Source organism: Sturnus vulgaris, chromosome Z (assembly GCF_052056855.1).
Source record: "Sturnus vulgaris isolate bStuVul1 chromosome Z, bStuVul1.hap1, whole genome shotgun sequence".
NCBI classification, from domain to species: Eukaryota; Metazoa; Chordata; class Aves; order Passeriformes; family Sturnidae; genus Sturnus; species Sturnus vulgaris.
Genome location: NC_142283.1, coordinates 74422000 through 74438157, shown reverse-complemented (window position 1 = coordinate 74438157; position 16158 = coordinate 74422000). Strand labels below are relative to the sequence as shown.

Genomic DNA, 16158 nt, shown 5'->3' with positions numbered 1-16158 from the left:
GTTCCCCTTTGGCATGATCCCAGGATCACAGCCGGGTCTGGCAGCCCCGGGAGCAGATCGGAGGTGCTGGCCCTGCTCGGGCGAGACCCTCGGTCCCCACAGGTACAGAGGCATCACCCTGACCAGAGCCTGCGCTTCCCCTCCGAGTATCTCAGGGTTTTCCATGGTACGTCACCAGCTGCGGGTCCCTCGGAGGTTCTTCGGTGGGAGCAGCTTTGTTCTGGATCTGCTCCGTGGTTGCGTCCCGGGACGAGACTGAGCAAAAGCTCCGAGTGCGCTGCCCGGAGAGGAAAGGGGAGGAAAGGAGAGGAAGGCCTTCGGGGCTCCGCGTGAAGTGAGCGAGGTAGATCTGTTTCCAAAATGTCGCTTGGCTGGGGTTTGCAGGGACAGCCCTGCCCGGCGGCGGATCCTTCTGCCCGCGGGCAGTGAAGGCTGCCCGAGGGCCATTCCCTGTGCCCGGCGCTCCCTCGCCGCCTGCCCTCCTGTTGCCTGGGAAGGCAGCTGCACCTTCCTGAGGTGTCAGCCTTTTTTCAGGAAGGACTGACTCAGCCCCGCGTGCTTTTTGGAGCCTGCAGCGGGGCTCCCCTGCGTCTAGTGACAGTGTGGGGTACCCCCAGCTTCACACCAGCCCTGCGAGGGCAGCGCCAGGGTTGGCAAATGGGCCCCTGATGCTCCGGCTGCAGGACTGGACTCGGGGCCACGCCAGGGTAGGGACACCAACCTCCAACTTTCAGGAGGCTGTGGGGGATGGAGGAGCAGAGTGTGGCAACGCTGGCTTTGCTGATGACTTGGTTGGAAATGAGGATACTGCATCTTTCAGGATTTCCCTTGTACTTTTGACCGTCTTCACTGTATACTCTCCAGTGACTTGTATTTCCAAGCTTGGTGTTGTAAGATGCATTATGACTCTTCTGTTACCCTTTTTTAATGACAAAAAAAGCAGCCTCTTTTGAGAGCTCTGACATTAACCAGACTAATTTCTCTTCCCACTGTCCTGTGCAGTGTCATTGCTTGTTGACTTGCTGGTTTCCTTTTTTTGAGATACAACTGAAGTATGAGGGGATTTTTTTTGAAACTATTTAAGAGATTGCAGAAAAATGTTTACCTGCTCTGTGTATTCTGGGTTTTTCTTAACCCCTTTTTCCTGTTTCAGTCAATATTAGCGTTTACATTTGCAACTACATGTCCCTTCAAATGCAGTTTTCAACCATTCTGAAACCAGCAGGGTACACTAGATTTCTTAGTAGTTTTCTTAGCTGAACTCCCAGATCTTTTCCTTTTTTTTCTTCAGTATAATTTACCAGAAGGAATTAACTGAGGCATTTTTGTGTTGTCTTCTCCTTCAGTAGTTATATTTTGTCTTTTCTGCACATCTGTCTACTAATAAAAATGTGAAATGAAAATATCTCTGTGCTATTACTTCCATGTGGGAGCTGGTTGCATGGGTTACTCAAAGCTTTGAATAACAGCTGTTCATGAGTTCATTGCTGCTCTGGTATCAATAGACATATTTATACAGAAATAGACATATTTATAAAGAAACTTATACGTTTATTGGAAAATAAAGCTGCTGTTTGACAGCTGCCCGCACCTAAGACTAAAGAACAAACTGATTTAGAGAAGGACTGTGGCAAAAGGCTGGCAAAAAGCCAATCTTTGCTGTTATATATAGTTTTCCTAAGTCAGGAAGGGGGAGACCAGTGAGAAGGTGGTTCGTGGATTCATGTTACTGGAGCAGGGACGCAGGACTCGGGCCAGAGCTGCCGGTGCCCCGGTGCTCCTGGAAGACTCGGACAGGGTGGGGGAGGAGTTTGACCGCTGGGTCAGGGAGCAGCTTTGGCAGAGAAATTGAGGTCATGGCTGCCAGCCCTCCCGGGTGCCAGCCCTGCCTGTCCCCTGCAGGCTCAGGAGGGGAGCAGGGCGTTTGCAGTGCCCCGGCTGCTGCAGTCGAGCTAAAATTAGCGGGACAAGTGTCAGGGGGTTGCACTGGCTGCACTTGGTATCGATGGCAGCACAGCAACTGCTGAATCAAATGTGGCTGGGGCCCAAGTGCTTCTGCTGCACAGCTGAGCTGGAGGAAGGGTGATGGCATTTTGGAGCTGCCTTCCCAAAGCAGCCTCCATACTACGGAAAGGGCACGGGACGGATGATGCTGTCTGGAATCTGGCCTGCTTGTGTCTCCTGCTTGACCCTACAGCACTGGGCTGCCCAGAACTGCCAGCAGCTGCTTCCTCCAGCAACAGTGTGGGACCAAAGGCAGAGCAAGGGCTCCAGCCTAGCCTGCACGGGGTATGCCCGGGGAGCTGCAAAGGGGGCTTTTCCCTTCTCTCCTTGGTGGCCAAGTGCAGCTGGGCAATCTTGCCTCTGCCATCAGTGGAACAGAGCTTCGAGAGGAAATTGCTGGAGGCAAGTCCTGCCGAAGTGACAATGTAGGGGAAGGGAGAAACATTTTATTGATTCTTAAAAAGAGAGGAGAGGAGCCTGCCTGTGGCTGAAGGCAACGCTCTGCCTGCGGGCAGGACCCAGAGCAGCTGGGAAGGGGTGGGACCTGAGGCTCAGGGGCTGCTGGGGGCCGGCACCATCTCTGCCCTGTTGCCTTTCTCCAGCTCCAGCTGCTTCTAGACTGTGACACGCACGCAAGAACTGAGCTACACCTGCGGGGCAGCACTGGGTGTCTATAAACAAGACCTCAAGAGCGTGAAGGCAGCTCTGGGGAAGCCTGTGTTTTGAAGCAGGTAAATGAGGTGCTGCTGCTGCGAGGGCTCAGCTGCTGGTGCAGTCTTGTACAAGCTGCTGGGCCCCAGCCTGCAGAAATTTTTACCCTCGACATTCAAGCCCCCAAGCTGGTGGCAGTGGGGCAGCAGCTGCCAAGGGCTTGGAGCAGCTGTAGCAGTTTAACCAGTGTCAAAACCTGAGCCAGGGAAGAGGAATGCCAGTGTAGCTCTCGTGCTGCTTGGAGGCTGGGGGAATCCTGGGTGACAACTGGGTCTCACAGGGCCCAGAGCTAGTAACAGAGAAAGAAAAATTGTTCTCAGGGTAGAAACAGACTTTTTTCTTGTGGATACTGAAAGAAAGAAGCTTCTTGTCTGTTGCGTGCTTCAGCATTTACCCATCTTCTCTGCTGCACAGGGACAAGATGATGTGAAGAGTAAGTCTGGGGCAGGAGACTCCCCTCAGGAGCCCCTCACACCCCTGCCCTTCCTCCCAGTGAAGCCCACGGACCTCGTGGGCAAAGCCAGAGAGGGCAGAGTTGTAGCTGTGCTCCGTCCTTAGCAATCCCAGCTGCTCACAGGGACTCGGAGCACCACCCCAGGAAACACCAAAGGTAGAACAGGCTGCTCATGGCAGGAGTGAGGGTGCGGCCCTGGATCCCATCCCTGCTGTGGGTGCCTGAGAGCTCTTAGCACACAGGTGAACTCACTGTGGTGAAACTCACCTGCTGCTCTCACCCTCCCAGCTTGGCTGCTGTTGCAGGAGCAGGTGGAAAGGGACAGGCTGTAAAAGTAAAACTGCTCCTGGAGCCTTTGAAAAACGCAGACAAACGCCAGTGGGTATATATGCTCAGATCTTTATTAGGTGGAGGAAGGGCTTATAAAGAAATGAAACTCCTAGAACATTCACCGCACAGGTGCAGGACAAAAAGGACCAGGAGTTGCCTCCAAGGTCATTGTTTTAAAAAAAGTGGGGAGGGACAGATGTAGTTTCCATCCAGTAGCTCTGGCTTTCCTGGGAAGGTGGCTCAGGGCAAAAAGAGGTACAAGACACAGCTTATACTTTTATTTAAGAAACCGCTACATAGTTTTTGCCCTAATGATGCAAAGGAGGTTCCAGGACACACTGAGCCATCCGAAGTCTCTTGCTAGAGAAAAACACCAGCAACAAAAAACTGCCGCAAAAACAAAAAATAGAACCCTGCCCGGTTTATTATTATCAAAAAAATTGAAAAATTAGAAGTTGAGACTGCAGCTCAAGGCCACAGTGATGAAACTGCCCACAAGAGCTTGTCTTCCACAGCAAGAGGGCAGGAGGGAGGGAGGAAATGAAAGAAAGGGGAAGGCCCACAAAACTTTTTTTTTTTCCTTTCTTTTATTTTCCCCCTCTAAAATAACAGCTATACTGGGGGTAGGGGGGTATAATCAAACTAATAGGACACATCTTGATTTAGATTTTTGAAAGGGAAAGTCTCCTTATTTGTCTGAATTTAGAACTGCATTAAATAAATGGGCTTCAGCTCCAAAAAAAAAAGGCGCAGTTTATCTTTGTCTGACAGAGTTACAAAACCCACAGAACTCAAAATAAAAAACAAAGAAGGATGCCCTGATGCAGATGGAAAATGAATAATTAGTTTTCCTACAAAGAAAGTAAAACAGGGTGCAAGATGCAGAAAACCACATTTAGGCTCTATTACATTTACAAATACATACATAAATATATTACATATAACAGCAACTCAAAGAGGAAGCAGGTGAGTCACACAGAGAGTGGCTGGCTGGCTGCAGTTCTCCCCGCACAGACGTTTGGCTGAGCAGTTACTTTTTCTGATCATTTCAAGAATGGGCTTCGGCTTCTATTTTCTTTTTTCTCTTTTCTTTTGTTTTCTCTTTTTTTCTTCTTCCTCCACTCCTTTCATTCTCTCCCCCCTCCCCGGTTTCAGATTTAGTTTGTCCAGTATGGAGAAGTGCCATAGGCGGTTTTGGTAGCCTGAGACTTTTGCTGCATGGTGCTGGGTTGGTTGCGTTGGCCAGATCCACCCTAGAAAAGGGAAACAAAGGAGACAGGAGCATCAGCTGCCACAGCACCAGCATTCCCAGGAATGCTCACCCCAACATCGCCAGGGAGAGCCCTGACACCCAACAGTGCAGCAACGCTCCCCCCTGAACAGATCTGCTTCTGCCCTGCACCATCTCTACATCCCACAGTCCAGGCCAAGCAACCATGGACACACCCAGCAGGAACTCAGGGATGCACCATCCCACTACCTCCCAAGCACAACAGGCTCAAGCACAAGGTAACTGAGGAGTAGGGCCAGGCACAGCAAAGGAGCTTTTCCCAAGGTGAGCCAAGGTGGTGCACCAGACAAGGATGTCACATATTTGAAGTGTGAACTCACTGGACTCTAAGGCTGAACACTGGTTTTTTTCAGGGAATATTTAGTGTTAGGAAAGTAAACACATGTGCAAGTGAAACCAAATTAGAGCTGACAAGCAACCTGCAGGGGATTTTTCCCCAGAATCACAGCACAAGTGCTCACATCCTGCCCTCCTGACAGAGGATAGTAGCACCTGCCTCAGCCCCACACCCCACAAACCATCCTTCCCCAGCCCACAGCAGGATGGGCTCTTCACACAATCATGACGTGGCTGCGGCTGACAGGGATCTCTTGAGGTATCTTGTCCAATCCCTTTGCTCAAGCAGGATCACCTGAGAGCCAGCTGCCCAGCACCATTCCCAGACAACTTCAAGGATGTAGACTCCACCAGCTTCCTGGGCATTTCTTTGTCACTGTTGGGGGTTGGACTGTTCCCCTTTTCTTTCTGTGGAATTTCTCCTATTGTTATGCTAAGTAATTGTGGCTACACCTTAAAACGACAGATAATGTTCTCTCGTAGGGGGGTGGCTGGAGGGGGAGGGGGGGAACCGGAAAAGGAAAGGTGGGATGGGGGGTCTGGAGCGGGGCTCTCTCTCTCTCGCTTGGCTCGTGGAGTGGGAAGACAGCCTGGGCTCCGCTCTGGCATCTCCCCCTGCCATCCCAGCACTGAGATCCACGCTCCCTGCCTTTGGACATCGCTCTGCTGCTCTCCCATCTCACTCTACTACCTCCGGACACTCTGCTGAGCACCACGACCGACACCGTGAGGGGGAGTCACTTTCCCATCCCCGCTCACCCCTGGGCCGCGGCCGCCATCACCCAGCCCTCTTCAACTGCGCGGGACCTGCCCTGCCCCAAGCACCGGTAACAGCACAGGGAGACGGCCTGCGGCCAGAAGGGACTGGAGCGGAGCTAGACTGTTCTGTTCTGTTGTCAATTTTTATAGCTGTTGTTGTTTTCTGCCTTCTTAGATACCAGTAAAGAACTGTTATTCTTATCCCCTGCCTGAAGGCCTCTGATTTGAAACTAAAATAATTAAAAGGGAGGGGGTTGCACTCTGCATCTCAGAAAAGGAGTTCTCGCCTTTCCTTAGAAGATATCTGTCTTTCAAACCGAGACAGTCACCATCCCAGCAAAAATACTTTCTCTGATATTCAGAGGGAACCTCTTGTGTTCCAGTTTGTGCCAACTGTCCCTGTTCCTGCCACTGGACACCACTGGAAAGAAGCTGGCTCCACCCTCTTTACATCTTCCCTTTTTGTAAATTGATGAGATCCCCTCTCAGTGCTCTCCAGGCTGAACTGTCCCAGCTCCCCCAGCCTTTCCTCACAGGAGACAGGATCCAGCCCCTTCATCAGTCCTTCACTGGACAGTCTCCAACACATCCATGTCTCTCCCACAGTGGGGAGGGAAGCACTGGGCACGATGCTGCAGCTGTGGCCTCACCAGGGCTGAGCAGAGGGCAGGGATCAGTTCTCTAACCTGCTGGCCGTGCTGTGCCTGGTGCAGCTCAGGTCCCATTGTCCCTTTTGCTGCAAAGGCACATTGGTGGCTCATGGTCAACTTGTGCTTACCAGGCCCCCCAGGGCCTTTGTTGAGCTGCTTTCCAGCAGGTGGTCCCTGACATAGATTGGTGCACAGGGCTTTTTTCTCCCCAGGGACAGGATGTGGTATTTTCCCTGGCTGAACTTCATGAAATTCCCTCTCCAAGCTGGTCAACAGCCAAGGGCCCATTCCCAGTAAGCAAAGCTGACAACAGAAGGGAACAACCATGCCAAGACCCTGCTGGAAAGTGGGAGCAATATGCTCTTGGGGATGCTCTAGAGGCAGAAGGGGCTGACTCACCTGCCCATCCTGCTGGAGGTGGTGATGCAGCATCTGGGAATGAGGCTGCTGATGTGCAGGGAGGATATGGAGAAACGGGGCTGGAGCATAACCCGGGGCAGCACCAGGGTTCAGGGGCCCAGTCGATCCAAGAGCAGAAGGCAGGCTGAAGGGAGGCGGAGTGCCAGCATGGAATCCCTGCTTGTCAAACGTCTGCACAGGGGGCAAAGGGCACAGTCAGAGACTGGTGTGAGTACCCTCAGCCAGACCAGAACAAGAGTGGCCCAAACACACATCACCTGAACCTTTCACCTACCCCACGAGGAAGCCAAGTCACATTGAATACCTGCAAGCACACCAGAGGATGAGTTTCAGCTCCTGTTCTCACCCGTATTTCTGCACTAATGGCTCTTGAAACTTTTATTTTCACAGACATTGTGGGGTTTTTTCCCTGACCTCTTTCCATTCAGAGGGACTGCAGCATTCAGTGGGATTGCAGAAGCTGCCTAATCAGTCCTTCCCCCACTGAGTGGGCTCAGCCTAGAATTACTCAACCTATCCAGGGCAGCCCAACAAAAATACAGGAACTTGCAGTAATATTTTCCTCCTGCTGGCCAAACCTTGACCCCTAAGCACAGAGCTGACAGCTGGCTTCCTACTTGTAAGCATGGATCACAGCCAGACACTGATTTTCCCCACTGAGGGTGCACAGAAGAGCAAATAGGAGCTGGGCATAAGCCCAGTGCACAGTACAGCTGGTCAAAGCACTTTCTGCTTTGCCTGGGAAGCTGCACACTGAGCAATAGCCACAGGGGAGCTTAGAACAAGGACTCTTGGGTGTTAGAGGTGATCACTACTGCCTGTCCCTCTGAAGGAAAGCAAACAGCCTCCCAACTCACCTGCTTTGGGGGCTATTTGGACAAAAATTCTAACCCATAACTTCATTTGCACCCAGGACACTGCTGGCATGGTGTAGCGTGGGCAGTGTGCAGCACAGGGAACACTGAGCCTCTGCCAGCAGCTGCTGTCAGGAGCTGACACCGCAGAAACACTGGGACAGAGGATGAGACTTCACTCCAGCAGCAAACAGAGCCAGCATTAGAGATGCCGTGGCCTGCTGACCCTGAGACTGGGAATAGGAGTCATCAGCCTTGGGCCCTGAGGGGGGAGGGTCCAACACTCCTCACCTGAGTCTTGTTATAGACTGAGCCACTGATATCAGGCACACCCGTGTTACTTGAGGTCACAGAAACACCTGGAAAACAGAAATGCCACCAACAGTGAGAATGTCACCCCACCAGCCAGCACAATCCCAAACTTTGCTCCTGGTACCTCCAGCAGCCTCAGGGGATGCACTGCCCTGCTGGTTCTCCACGACCTCAGACCCACAGCACCTTACATGGGAACAGAAAAAAGGGCTCAGTTTCTTGTTCCCACTGCACAAGCCCACTGGGATAAATCACCCAGGTCCCCTCCGAGTCATTAACACTCGGAGTTCAATGCACTTCACCAGGCAGCAGTTGGCTGTACTGACCACTCACTGAAGCCCACAAAAAGCCAGCTGTCCCCTAGGATCAGAGGTACATTCGGCTCTATTGCAGCATTCAAGAGCTTTCCAGTAGTGTCTTGAGTGATGAGACTCAGCATTTCCTACACATATGAGCCCCTGTCCCTCCAAATCCTACAGAACAGTGAAGTCTTCAGTGCTCCTCTGCCCTGACAGAATCAGCATCACTGGCTCAGAGACACTCACAGTTTTATAGAGGGTGGCTCTGATCATATCACTTGAATCAGAAAAAAGCCAGTGGCTGCTTTGAATCAGAGAACTGCGCTCAAGAGTATTACTCTAAGCTTTTGTAACCCTCCTTAGACACTGCTCCTTCCTGGATTGCTTCTCCACCAAAGAGTGTGAGATCACACGGTGTCTCAAATGCACAGCAAATGCTCGTTATTTGCTTCAGCATGAGGATGAACCAGTTAGGGCTAAGCAGCCCAGTATACACTTCTCAGATCTAATAATAAAGTTTTTGTATGAGCTGGATAAATTCTTCAGCTTTTATCGTCACAAAGAAAACATTGTCACATGACACAATGTTATGGGTGTGTACAGGCAACAGCTAGACAGCCCAGAGATATGTGAAGTACCCTGCTCCTCTCTGATACATGGGTGTCTCAGGTGCCTACCAAACTTAAAAATCTAGCTATGATTTGGCAGAGGATCATTTCAGCAACATCACTGAACTGCTCAAGTTTCAAAATCACAGCACTGTTAAAGGATCACTATATTCTTCAGCAAAGAAAGCTTTGGCTTAGGTAAGAGCTCAACATTTCTCCCATGTGTAATGGGACCCAAGCTGTGCATCAGCTGCACAAATCTTTATGCAAAGTTCAGCCATGAGGTTTAGAAAGAATAACTGGGCCATTAGAAAAGCATTTTGTACATGGGAGATGGAGAAACAGCTTGGACCCTGTTAGGAGCTGACTGCTGCTGTTGACTGCACAGCACTGCAAGTTTGCCCTACTAAATCCCACTTCAGAGGAACCTTCAGTCTCAAAATGTTACCTTTCCCAGGTCCAGTGCCAGCAGATTTGTTTTGTGCTTGAGATGACCCACTGTAGCCTCCTTTGCTGTAATCTCCAGCTGCAGTTCCCTGCGTTAAGTCATCGTAGCCTGCCGGTGAGCACAAGACACGAGACAGGGCGTTAGGGCGCGCGAGCGGCACTGCGGGAGCTCGGGGGGAGAGGGGCTGAGGGTTCACCTGCACCGTAGCCATGCTGGCCGTAGCCACTCGCCTGCTGGAAGGGAGTCGATGCCGTGTTCAGGTTGACTCCGTGCTGTTTAGCAGATGCTGGAGGTACCTGGACAAAGGAGAGGAACAAAAGGTGCCATCAGCTGGAATACAGGTTCCCTCTGCCACCTAGTGGGGAAGGCACCTCCAACTCACGTTGGGAATTCACGAAGCTGGGAGGACTGGGATGGCATGGGACTGCTTACAGCAGTAACTTGCTACCATGGATTTGTGTCCCAGGATTTCTCCTGGAGCTATCCCTGTGATTGCAATTCATCCCTCCCTCAGAACAGGGGAGCTGGGTATTTCTTTCATATGCTGAATGTAAACAGCAAATTTTTACCCACAAACTTGAGAAGAACAACCACAGAATCAAAGTAAATATCAATTCCTGCCTGAGGCTGTTCATAAAATACTATCCTACAGGGCCCTAAATAGCCTCATCTGCCTTTCTGCCTGGAGCAGCACCTCTTCCCAAATAACTTTCTTCCTGAGACTTCCAGCCTTGTTCTCTGACTTAATGGGGTCTCCTCCATCCATCCAGGCTCTCTCACCTCAGTGAGTCAGCTTTAGGTCTCCCCTTGACTCTCCAGGGACTAGTAAGGGCTCTCAGGAATAGCAAGCCCACAAAATGGAGCTGTCAGTTATTTACAGAAACTCGCAAAGGGGTCCATGAGTTCTGGCCTTTTAAAATTTTGTTTTCTTCTGGGTGAGACTGCAGCTATTTTCTCACGTTGCATGTTTTTGGAGATCTCCTGCAGACTGGGGCAGCTGACTCTATTCCGTTCTAATGAGAATCCACCTGAATACTGACTCCAGCTCTGGGATCCTCAGTATGAGGAAGTTGTGGACCTGTTGGGGCAGATCCATAGGAGGTCACAAAGACGATCATAGGGATGAGCTCCTCTCTCCTATGAGAACAGGCTGAGAGTTGGGGCTGGTCATCCAGGAGAAAAGAAGGCTCTAGGGAGAGCCTTACTGTGACCTTTCAACACTTAAAGGAAGCTTATAGGAAGGATGGGAAAAACATTTTACCAGGCCCTGTAGTGACAGGACAAAGGGCAGCTGTTTTAAACTGAAAGATGGTAGATTTAGATTAGATATAAGGAAAATACTCATCACCATGAAGGTGGTGAGACACAGGCACAATTTGCCCTGAGAAGCTAAGAAAGGCCCAGCCCTGAAACTGTTCAGGGTCAGGCTGGATAGGGTTCTGAGCAAGCTGGTGTAGTGGAAAGTATCCCTGCCCATGGCAGGGGGATGGGGACAAGATAGTCTTTGATCATACTTCCAACCCAAACCTTCCTATATTCCAAGACGTGGAGTGTTTGGGCTGGAGAAAGCAAAACTAGAGAGGCACTCAGGGAGGGTTACAGTTGAATCTGCCATACTTACAAACATGGTTGGCCCATATTGGAATGCACTGGGAACACCGGGCATTCCAGCGTAGTAAGGGAGCCCAGTGTAGCTGTACCCTGGGGGCAGGGTCGGGTTCAGGAAGGGCTGCTGAGTCGTGTGGTGAGTCTGTGTCTGGTTTTGCTGCGGCTGGGCCAGCGTGGTTGCAGGAGCAGGAGAGGCAGAATCCCCACGGCCAAATTTTGTTACATCACCTGTGAAAGAAAGAACTCATCAGAAAAGCTATCAAAGATACTGCAAAGGTAGAGAATTCAATGGATTTAAATCCTCTGAATACAAGCGGACAACTACAGAACAGGACACATCCTACACCTGAAAGCCTGCAGTTGCTCATGGGAAGCCCTCACCCCATGACTATTCCTGACAGCTACAGGGATATTGCCTCTTCATGGCACAGAACTCCATGCCATGGCTAGTCCACTGATAAAGAGAGATGCTAATACTCACCTATCTCAAATGGTCTGAGCAGACTCATTAGTATCAGATCATTGCAATAAAATATGCTAAAAGCAGAAGCATGGTAAATAGCCAGAGAGCCAATGGTTGTTGGGTTAAAGTGTGACTCTTCTGGAGGTTAACCTGTTTAGCTAAGCTTCATGGGCTGAAAGCAGGTTAGGATTTACAGGCAGTGATGGGTACATTTTTGCCAATGTCTGTTTATTTGTCAAGCATGACTAGTTAAGATGTCCAGTTCCTCACACCACCAAAGTTCTGAAGACAGTAGCTGAAGGCCAGGAAAGCAAGGCTTGCATCGTGGGCCACCTTATTGAAGAAGTAGGAAGGGAAATTCAGTTATTAACCCAAAAACAGCCTCCCAAGAGAAATGATCATGAAGCAGAAAATTCACAAACACTTGTACTTTCTGGCAGCCTACAGAGCAACATGTTCACATGTTTACCAAGGAAGTGACATACATCAATCCCTTCTACCTCACTCCCAACCAACAGCACTTAATACCATCATTATAGCAACTACAATACCTATGGCTACAGTTCTAAGATGTAATCAACTGGCAGTGGATGAAAATCACTGGCTGAAATCCTGGATGGCATTAATATTTTCTTTGCACAATGACAGCTAAAGAACAAGAGCAGGAACAAGGAGGGGCTTCTTTGACCACAGAAGAGAAAACAAACTCCTCTTTGAGCAATAGCAGGATGACCTGCACTGAGAAACCAGCATATCTCACTTGCCATTCTCATCTTTAACTAGCACTCACCTGAGTACGGGTTGTTAGCAAGGCTCCCATCTCTGCCTGTCAAGGTTGCAGGAGCAGGGAATGTAATGCCATAGTAATCCTTGGAAAGAGACAACACTATTTATTAATAGTTGAAACTGCAACATAGCTGGACAGATCTTATGAACTGAACACTAGACAGAGAATAAAAATCTAAAAGCAAGAACTAAGGAAGGTTTGGGTGGAACCTGACCTCACATTGTGCAGCAGAGCTGAAAATCTACCTAGATCCTCAAGCTAAAAATAAACCTACTTGATAGACACTTTTAGTATTATACACAAATATTTCATCTCTTAATGGTAAATTAAAGGCAATAACAAAGTGATTTCCCACACAGCTCCCAGTTCTGAACTGCCATGTTCCAGTGAGACTGCCTGAAAGAGAACTGACCATTGTGGGTAAAAGGTTCTGGGTCAGACCAGGACTGTAATCACAACATAGATGTAAGTCTAAGGGTTTTGCCCTTGTACTATGCCCTGTTTTCTAAAAGTGGAAATGTCAGCTGCGAAAACAGCAAAAACATTAAAAGAGAGAAAAATTGGATGACTGGAAAATTTATTTAAACTACTTTACAGGTCATAGTCTCCAAAATGGAGTATGTATCACAACCCATCGGGGTGCAGGAAGAAAATGGATTTGATACCTTTGATAAATACAACTTAAGAGAATTTAGAAACAGTGTTTGTTTAACCTTTATCTTCTTTTAAAATTTTTATTTTTGTGTATGTTTTATAACATATATATTAGCACAGGAGTGTATGTATATAATTCAGAAATAAAAATACACTGAAGGTGAGTGCTCACAAATTTTTGCTGATAGGGTGCATAGAAAAGGTGGAAACAACTGCCTCAGATCATTTTTCTAGGTCTTCTACAAGGAGAAAAGGTAAGAAGTTTGCCATTCTCTCTCTGGGTGAAGTTCACCTGTGGGTCTAGTAATCTGTTTTTTTCCCTCCTAATTTTCATGTTCTACTCCTCATCGCCTCCAATCCAGAAAGAGATAATGCTTTAAGTAGTAATGTATCCATTTCCACATTTTCAAACACTGGAAAAGTCTCCTCCTTTATCATACTGCAATCTCTGCAAATGCCATAACACCTCAAATGTTTTCTCAGAGTTGACAGCACCGTCCACCTTGTTCCACTTCCGTGCACTTCTCTGTCTCCTACACCCAATCCTCCATTACTGAACATGAAATAATGTGGCAAAGTTTTAGTATTGTAGGTGCTTTCTGTAACTTGTAATGGTGCTATTGCATCATTAACCTTGCCTTCCCTGGTAATTCCCCCTTAGGAGCTCCAGAATGAATCACTTGGCAAAACACAACTAAATTCACATTTAAAGTCTTAGCAGGTTATTCAAAAGCAGCGTTCTCTTAACCTGATGAAAATGCCACAAAAAGAACATCTAGAGAAGAGGTATGAACACAATTCAGCAGGTATGAACTGACATACTAACATTTCCTCCCTATACAAACTAGACAAAATATAATCAAATCCACATGAGAAGAGGGTGTAAGGGTTGCAATTATACCCACTGCATCTCAGGCAGGGGAAAACCACATCAGTACTGAATATCTGTATCCTACTTGTGCATACACATATTCAAACTAAAAACTCATTAGAAAATATGAGTGCAAGGCAGTTATGCCTGCACTTCATGTCTGCCAAAACGAAAGTATCAGGGAAGACACTGCTCTTCAAACGCCACAGATATCTCCTGACCTACAAAAGAAGCTGCCTAAAAGCAAAAGTGAAATATCAGAAATAGGCTCAAAAAGTGAGGCAGAAAAGGATGAAAAAAGGGTAAGTCATGAGATATAATAGATTTAAGTTCCACGCAGCAGCTCACTGGGTACCACATGCACCAGCTGACACATTGATAAGATCTCTGCAACAGACGAACAGAGAAGACAGCATACCCCAAAGTAACATGCACCAAAAGAACCCAAACAACGAAAAAATCCACAGTGAGAATTTACAGCAACAATATGCACATTACTTGAGTTAAATAAAAAAAAAAAAAAAATAGCCTCAGGAGAAAATCCCATTCTTGCTTTATCAGCAAACATGGGAATCTCTTACTGCTGGAATTTACACAGGAAGCAGTGACGACTCTCACTTGGAACTTTGCCCACTTTCACTTTTCACATGTAAGTGGACTGGCACATGAAATAGAAATATTCTCACCTACTTCTGCCCCTAACTTAGATGCTTCTGCATCTAACACTGCCACATTTGCACAAAAAAATCACAACACGATAAAAAATAAAAACCAAAATCTAGAAAGGACAAACACTGCACGAACAGTTGATGAAAAATCCTTTGTGACATCTGCACATTTATTTCTAACTACCAACATTCCAAGGGTAATTAACTCTGGATACAGGGGTATGAGAAATGGCTCCAAAAATATTCTGCAAGATTTTGCAGAGAGAAGAAAACCTCTTGCACTAGCAAAGTTGCAGGTGCCACAGAAAAAATAAAAATTATTAAAAAAATATATATACATATGAATAGAATTTAAAAGGACTGAGAGACTAACAATTCAGTAAGAAATATAAGAAAACACTAACTACATGGAAAATTAACATTATATACAAATAATATTGGAGCATAAAATAAGAAAAAAAAATAAATGCTGATAGGTAAAGAAATTTTAAAATAAAACCCCAAAAAAGGCAACACACAAAAAAGATGAAAAGACAATCCTGAAACACAGCCACCGGAAAACTTCTGTCGCACTTTCATCTTCTGTAATAGCACAGTAGCCAGGCTTCCCCCTGGCAGCAGCCCTGAGAAAGTGTCAGCTCCCATTCTCATAGCAGCGCCCACTCCTGGTCAGTGACAAGCACCAAAAAAGCCCTCAGAAGAAAGCAAACGAAAAAACCAAAAGTGAAAACAGAAACGGGAAATTCTCTACAAGATGGTGATGAAAGGAAAGCATGGGCATGGGTACATAAAACTGCAAACCCGGGAGCACCCCGAGCACAGCAGCCACCACGACCAAGCCAGACGAGGCTCCTGCACAGCACCCAAAGCTCCGCCATGGCTGTACCTGGATGTGCACAGCCCTGCCAGTGGCACAGCACCCTGGCACTCCTGCTCCTCATCGTGGCTCCTTCCACCAGCCTCCCGTGTCACCACCTGCGGACCCACGATATTGGGGATGCACTGCAGCTTCTCCAGGACATGGCTCCCAGCCACGCCCAGCCCTGCCACCTCCAAGAGAGGCCCTTCTTCCCCGACACCCTCCCGCACAACAACCTCCTCCCGCGCCAAGCCGCCGCCACCGCCCTGCGCATCCTCCAGCACCTCTTCCACACCCTCAGCACCAACGCCACCCGCCAGCACTGGCCCGCCCAGCCTCGCAGCGCCCTCCTCAACAAACTCCAGCACCACGTCCACCACCTCGAGCAATGCCTCCCCGACAACGCCGCGCTCTTCCAAGGACCACGCAACGCGCGGCTCACCATCAACAAGTACTTCAGTCGCATCCAGAGCTTCCTCCACGACAACAACCACAGCGCCTGTGCCTGGGACCACGTCCGCCTCGAAGCTCGTATCTGCTTCCAATACGTGGACAGACTCATACGGCAAATGAAGCACCAAGCTGCTCTGGACCCCACTAAACCCACGGAGAGCAAACACCCCTCCCCAGCCAGCACCAGTGGCCATGGATTGAGTGGTGACAGCAGCAGCCCAAGCCGGGATCACTCAGTACCAGTCAGATCTCTTCTGACCAGAATGATGAACTGATTGGGAAAGGGGTATGACCGTGGTGACGCTGGGGTCAGTCTGTG

General features: G+C 48.7%; 2 protein-coding genes across 35 annotated transcripts in view; one reads left to right on the top strand and one right to left on the bottom strand.

Moving 5' to 3' along the window:
• Positions 1 to 3552: 3552 nt before the first annotated feature.
• UBAP2 (ubiquitin associated protein 2) overlaps positions 3553 to 16158 on the bottom strand; it is a 224130-nt gene continuing 211524 nt past the window's right edge. For 19 of the 34 annotated variants that reach the window (XM_088156698.1, XM_088156708.1, XM_088156719.1 and 16 more), the window contains 8 exons: positions 12338 to 12416; positions 11818 to 11880; positions 11098 to 11312; positions 9673 to 9772; positions 9477 to 9584; positions 8101 to 8168; positions 6935 to 7126; positions 3553 to 4752 (listed from right to left, as the gene is read on the bottom strand). In XM_088156698.1, coding sequence (XP_088012824.1) covers positions 4657 to 4752; positions 6935 to 7126; positions 8101 to 8168; positions 9477 to 9584; positions 9673 to 9772; positions 11098 to 11312; positions 11818 to 11880; positions 12338 to 12416 — 921 coding nt within the window. In that variant the 3' untranslated portion in view covers positions 3553 to 4656. Of the gene's footprint in view, positions 4753 to 6934; positions 7127 to 7229; positions 7260 to 8100; positions 8169 to 9476; positions 9585 to 9672; positions 9773 to 11097; positions 11313 to 11817; positions 11881 to 12337; positions 12417 to 16158 lie in introns of all 34 variants that reach the window. The other 15 variants (XM_088156716.1, XM_088156725.1, XM_088156728.1 and 12 more) reach the window with 2 other exon arrangements.
• LOC106865001 (interferon-like) lies at positions 15404 to 16114 on the top strand. Its single transcript, XM_014894821.2, has one exon. It carries the CDS (start codon positions 15404 to 15406, stop codon positions 16112 to 16114), a length of 711 nt encoding a protein of 236 aa, XP_014750307.2.

Coding starts and splice junctions, on each gene's coding strand:
- LOC106865001 (XM_014894821.2), top strand. CDS start 15,404: ATGGCTGTACCTGGATGTGCACAGCCCTGCCAGTGGCACAGCACCCTG.